Source organism: Megalobrama amblycephala, linkage group LG14 (assembly GCF_018812025.1).
Source record: "Megalobrama amblycephala isolate DHTTF-2021 linkage group LG14, ASM1881202v1, whole genome shotgun sequence".
Classification (NCBI taxonomy): Eukaryota; Metazoa; Chordata; class Actinopteri; order Cypriniformes; family Xenocyprididae; genus Megalobrama; species Megalobrama amblycephala.
In genome coordinates this window covers 3,066,771-3,073,094 of record NC_063057.1, presented here as the reverse complement: position 1 = coordinate 3,073,094, position 6,324 = coordinate 3,066,771, and the positions used below count along the sequence as shown (strand labels likewise).

Below are 6,324 nucleotides of genomic sequence, written 5' to 3'. Positions count from 1 at the left end.
TTATTTCTTGGGCTTCACTTTTTGACTTTCTTTGTGTCTTGGGATTTTTCCATTGTGCACATCATGTACCTACCTCGACAAAACAAGAAGTAGTCCTAGAACACACCGACACTCCCACACGTAACCAGAAGTTGAAGACACACACACACACATTTACGCATTTTTTTGAAATGCCATACATGGTAAGGTTTGATTCTTAAGTCATATGATTGGAAGCTAAAGCCACCCTGGAGATTGTTGTTTGACCTATGTGTATAAATATGACCCTTCTTCCTGACGTTGTACCACACTTGATCTGTGTCTGCTTGATCATTCTACAGAGATCTCCTTCTGCTGCTGCCACACATCACAGCGGTTGAGGTGCCTGTTTCTAAACTGATGACTGAGACTACAAATATTAATAAGATTTTGATCTAAAACTGTTTGCTCAACATCTATTAGGTAAACCTGCAGTTTTCATCCTTGAACACCATGAGGAGAGTTGCTCTGTTTCTGCTACTGGCGGGACTGCTGGCCAGTGGACAAGGTGGGTGACTGTATGTGTTAGCATTGTAATTTATAATGTTATACTGATCCTTTTCCTCACATTTATGATTGTTTAGAGATTGTGGGCTGCTAAATCAGCAGCATTTGTGTTATTTTAAAGCTGCTGTCCGCATTTTATTTTGTGTTCAAAATTTACAAAAAATATATAATGAGAATGTACAACATGAATCCATTTTCCAAACTGTGTTTTTGTCTCACCCTGAATCATTATGCTACACTTATAATAAGAGTTTATATTCAGACTACTTCAGACCGGACTGGTAGGACCAGCCACAGAATATCATATAACTGCCTGACTAGCCATAGACATACACGGAGAAACGCAGCTCCGGCTACAATGTTCTTCTGCAAGATGCATTCAGTTCTGTTTATTAACGGCTAGAGGGCCAAAAATCACGGACTGCAGCTTTAATATTTGAAATATAATAAAAGTTGCTCCAACTTCACACAGGCTGGCTTAACAACTATGATGAGCCTTTAAGTTATCATTGCCGTCCAGGCCAGTCTATATCATCCATAAAGAGGTGAGTACAGCATAATAAGGTTTATAATATATATATATATATATATATATATATATATATATATATATATATATATATATATATATATATATTACATATCAAGGCATAAAATATCTTTAAATTCACAAATTGTATGTTAGGGTTAGTTTTGACATGAAAAATGCATCTTTAAAATTTAAATATTTGATATAAATATCACTGCAATTATAATTAGTTTTTGCAATTAAATATATATATATATTTTTTTTTTAAATGGTTTTACTCTATTTCTAACTTGTCCAATATACACAGCATGCACCACAATTATTATGAGGATCGTCAGTGGGATTTGGGCTGTAAAGACTCATCCATCAGCACAGAATGTTTCTTATCACATTACGTCAATAACTTTGACCAAGAATTCACATTCCAGTGTCCAACAAACTACGTGATTGCTGGAATGCACAGCTTCCACCACAACTACTATGAGGACAGACGGTGAGAACTCATGTTTGATTGTCATGTTTAAACTTTGATTCACTTGAGTTCATCTAGGCTGATGTCAAATACCATGCTGTCACACAGGTGGCAGTTTTACTGCTGTAAAAGTAAGTGTGAGGTCAGCTCAAACTGTCAGTGGACTTCATACGTGAACGATTTTGATGAGACCTTCCACTGGTATGTTCCTTACCATCAAGTTCTGGTGGGCGCTGGAAGCTACCATCATAATTATTATGTGAGTGAGTATTGTTGGCAATTGTTTCATTTTATGAATATATCATCTTAACTCATAATGTTACTTCTAATTAATAAGAGATGCCTTTTAAAATCAGTCATGTCAGACTGTGTGCTGCTCTCTAATGTGATTCTTGTGTTGTTTTACTTTTTTCAGAGATCGGCGATGGAGGTACAAGTACTGTGTGCAAAAATCATGTTGACAAGACTCGGTATACTCTCATAGTTGAGTGAACCTTGATATTAAAAAGGTGAAAAAAGGATTGTGTGTGTGTGCATGTTTCAAGGTGTCGAACTCATTGGATTAAATTTTAACTGTAGTTTTAAACTTCCAGTAACATGATCATCGATTAGACCATGTGGAACAGCTTTACTGATAGCTGGCTATTGAAGTAACTCTATACATTACACAACCATAATCAAATACAGATCTCAAGCTAACGCAAGATCCTAAAGCTCTGTATACATTTATACCATGGATGACAATGGGACAAAGAATATGGAGAAAATCCATGGATGTCATGGATGCATTTGCTCATTTGCTCAAGTTCTGGCCAGTGTATTTCTGACCACAGTAAAGAATCAAAAATTAGGTGAACTTACCTGATGAGTGATGCTCAATCCTGATGAAACTGTTTTGCTCCTGTATCCAGAGAATTTAGCACTGATGGGAGACTGACAGGAGAAATTACATTTTGATGTTACATTTTGTGTAACAAAATTGTTAAATATCAGTGTAGTAAAACATGTCTGTAGCCTATTATATGTTCCCTTAATCAAAAATGTTCATTTCTGAAACATCGACAGACAATAAATATTGTATTTACATGCTTTAGCTACAAACATTCCAGTAAACACTGATAAGGGATTAGAAGTGGAAAGTGGAGACAATTAGCCTACATTTTAAAGCATCCGTGTATAAACAAACCTGGAAAAAGACGTGAGGATTTGAGGAGAAATAAAACGAGAGATTCCAGTGTTTTATTCGAATTCCAGAATTATTTGTGGGATATATCGTAAATTAAATTGGGAAAGCAGACCACAAAGTGTTTTTTATTTTATTTTATTTTCATCTTGCAAAGGGTATGAGAGTCAGAACTGCCACTATGGTACCTCATATAAAAAAAGAAAAAGAAAAAAGAAAGAAAAAAGATTTTGTCATGGGAGTTTTTGGGAGTGTGCAGCACACATCCTCGTGTTATGATATGATAGGACCCAGTTTAACTTATGCCGTTCAATTAATGCATTAATGTCGCTTTAAAACAAATATTTGTTTTCTAAACTCTTACCCAGCTTTAGAGTCGATCCTCTAACGCTAGTAACGGCAGTCAAAAGTGTGCAGGTGAGCGCGAGTCATGATAGTCCACGTCACGTGATGCAGGAAGCAGAAAGACACATCACGTTATAAACTGCAGCCTTTGTATGGTGTAATACTAAGAAGGCCTATAATAATACTCATTTTATTATCATTATTATTATTAGAGAGAGAAATATTCAGTCTTTTGAGATTTCACTTAATTTGAATTAGCAAAAGAACTAATAAAAATTGCAAAAAATGTAATGTTTTGAACATATCTTGTACAAATTAGCATGCTATGACTTCAAAACCCCAGCTATTTCATACATATGCTCATGCAAATAAAGTGAGTTACACAAATTTTAATTCAACACTTTCAATTAAAAATATAAAACCCTGACAAAATGTAAAATTGTAAATGCTTTAATTGTAAATGTTATATACGACTATAAAATCATCTGAAAAGTAACCAAAAAATTGGGAAAGTGCAATGCTGAGACACACAAATTCCTCCAAATGCAAATACACTAAAATTCAAATCTGAAATAAACACAAGATGGAAAAATAGTGTCTTTATTTATGAATAAAAATGTTCTAATACTGTAACTCTATACAAGTGTCTTGAAGTAAAATCAGTCATTTTTTGCAATTATCAATAAAATGGAGCTGTTCTGAATAAATCAAAATATCAACAATTATTTTTCCCTTAACCAGACCCTAATTGGTTCAGTGAGGGAGACCTGTCAATCTATTACCATCATCTATTATCACCTTATTATCTTATTTTGGCAATGGATATTTGGGTGGGTTTTTCTAAGAGTGAGTGGGTCAACCACACACAATGTAACAATAACAGACAACTGAACTGAATGCAACACAGAGCTTAAATAGATCAAACTATTCAAAGAAATCAATAACAGGTGTCAGCTAATCGATCAGTAACCAATGAAACATCCAAGAGCAGAAACAAAGAAACATAAAACCAACTCATTGTAAAACAAACACAGATAAAACATAACCCTGACATTATTACCCACCAACCCCCACCCCGCTTGCCCACCCACCCAAAAAAAGCATGTCTTCGTCCCTTAAAACATAAGCAGTACAACAGAGGAGGGCGGGAGGGGATGCAGAGCAGGAACATAGGTCACGCAGGGCCAGGGCGGAGATGAAGGCAGGAGGTGCCAGGGTGGAGGCCCCAGCAGAATGGCCAGGAAGCAGGCCCACAGTGGAGTCGAAGGAGGAGCTATGGCGGAGCGATGGCAGGTGAGACCAGGGGAACGCCAGGATGAAACAAAGCTGGCTGGAGTGGAGACCAGGTGGAGTCGAGGGACTGTAGGGACCAGTCGACGATGAAGTTCCTGGAGGGCAGGGCGGAGCCACAGGGATGAGCATCTGAGGTGGAGCCAGGGTGCCGTAGGACTGAAATGAAGGCAGAGCGACTGAATTCCAAGGTGAAGCTGGAAGAAAGGAAGAGCCCGCTGGACCCAAAGGGGTGGCATTACGAAGTGCAGCTGAAGGTCCGGAAGTCCGTAGCGCAGGCAGAGGGACAACTAACTGAGTAGGAGCCGGAGGGATGTGGGGACATTTGTCCCAGGTGGAGCCAGGGGTGGGAGAAGTGGAGCCGCAATGGAGCCAACTGCTCGACAGGCCTAGGAGGAGTGGTGGGCACGGAGATCCTATGTGGAGCTCCTGGGTCGACCATCCAAGACGGGGCTGGCAAATTCTCAGACCGAGGCAAATCATTGGAAACCAGAACAGGAGCCGAAGGGCTGAGGAGAGGCAATTCAGGCAGGGCTAGAGGAGGACTGGGCAGTGCAGGCGGGGTGAACAGACAGGCTTAACAGGATCTGATGAAACAGACATAAAATCCAGGAATTTCTCTCTTGGCTGACACAGAACAGGCAGACTAGAAACAGGCAGAGAAGGTGGGAGCGGGAGGCAGGGAAACAGAAACGGGCAAGATGCACTCACTCTCAAAGTCTATAAGCAGTGATTCGCCAGCCGCGGTTGAGGGGGTAGGGCTCCATGATATCCCCTCAAAATCCACCAGTAAATCCACTGGCACGGGCGATGTTGCCGGCTGACACACCTGGTCAGACGATCTGTCAGGCTCAGGCTCTGGTATGATACATTGCTCAGTCCATGATGCTGGGACTTCGACGGTGGCAGACTCCAGCTTCACATCTGCAGTAGGCACAGGCTTTGCCATCGCTGGGCTGGTGGCTGGGGATGGCACTCTGCTTTCCTTCTTGCTCTCGCAGATTGTGAATGGGGAACCGTTGTGGAGGAGTTCCCACTCCACATACTCAAAGCTCCCCAGAGGCTCATCTCTGGGCAGGTACGCCCTGGTCTTTTCATTCAGGCCCGCCCGGAAAAACACATTCAGGCAGACGTCGTCATAGTGGGCAAGATGTTGCAAATCCAGGAAAGCCTCTGTGTGTGTGTGGGTGTGCCTCTAGGGACTGGTTCCCATGCAAGAGCAGGAGGATTCTGACTGCCGCTAGATCCATGTTTATGTCACAGGTGGGTTGAAAGTAAACAAGGAGAGAATTGGATCTAAGTGCAGCAGTGTTAAACAATGAACAAATGGCTTGTTTCCACTGAGCAGTATGTACAGTATGGCACATAATTATATCCATTTCAATTGTAAGAAGTTAGAGAAGAATGGTACCAAAATGCCGAGCCATACCGTACCACTTTTTTGGGACCCTTTCATTGGGGTACCTAGAAGAGTAGTCCGGTCCCTGAAGGGTGGAGCTAAACTCACTGCAGAACAGTGATTGGTTGACAGAGAATTGTCACTTGTGCCTGCTACAAAGGGAATCGCAACAAAAGAGGTTCCATTTTTTAAATATACAGTTGAAACAATACCATTGCAACCCAGTATTGGCAGGCAGCAAACAAACAACCACATGCTGAGAAGCAAGAACAAGAACTATTGTATGTGCTCCATTGTTGTTTTTTGTGTCGCTTTCTTCTTCATGGGAAAATGACGTTGATTGTTACTTTCAGGTACTGTAAGGGTACTGTTGGCGGTGGAAACACGAGCCAGATGAGGGTTTACCATCTCGAATCATACTGTACTGTACCACTCAGTGGAAACGAGCCATAAGAGACAGAAAACTGGAACAGAATCAACCACGCACAACATAACAATGACGGAAAACTGACCTGAACACAACACAGGGCTTAAATCGACCAAACTATTTAAAGAAATCGACATCAGGTAATCAATCAGTA

General features: G+C 40.6%; 1 protein-coding gene across 2 annotated transcripts; it reads left to right on the top strand.

Annotated features, from left to right (window-relative positions):
• Positions 1 to 226: 226 nt before the first annotated feature.
• Positions 227 to 2,047, top strand: LOC125245996 (hemagglutinin/amebocyte aggregation factor-like). 2 transcript variants are annotated; one of them, XM_048156827.1, is made up of 6 exons: positions 227 to 360; positions 442 to 526; positions 998 to 1,070; positions 1,362 to 1,547; positions 1,635 to 1,785; positions 1,942 to 2,047. In XM_048156827.1, exons 2-6 carry the CDS (start codon positions 472 to 474, stop codon positions 2,008 to 2,010), a joined length of 534 nt encoding a protein of 177 aa, XP_048012784.1. In that variant the 5' UTR covers positions 227 to 360; positions 442 to 471; the 3' UTR covers positions 2,011 to 2,047. The 2 variants fall into 2 exon arrangements, with proteins under 2 accessions (XP_048012784.1, XP_048012783.1); XM_048156826.1 differs by having other exon boundaries at positions 1,635 to 1,789.
• The last annotated feature ends 4,277 nt before the right edge of the window (positions 2,048 to 6,324 follow it).

Coding starts and splice junctions, on each gene's coding strand:
- LOC125245996 (XM_048156826.1), top strand. CDS start 472: ATGAGGAGAGTTGCTCTGTTTCTGCTACTGGCGGGACTGCTGGCCAGT. Junction 527..997: donor ACTGCTGGCCAGTGGACAAG/GTGGGTGACTGT, acceptor AACTTCACACAG/GCTGGCTTAACAACTATGAT. Junction 1,071..1,361: donor TCTATATCATCCATAAAGAG/GTGAGTACAGCA, acceptor CAATATACACAG/CATGCACCACAATTATTATG.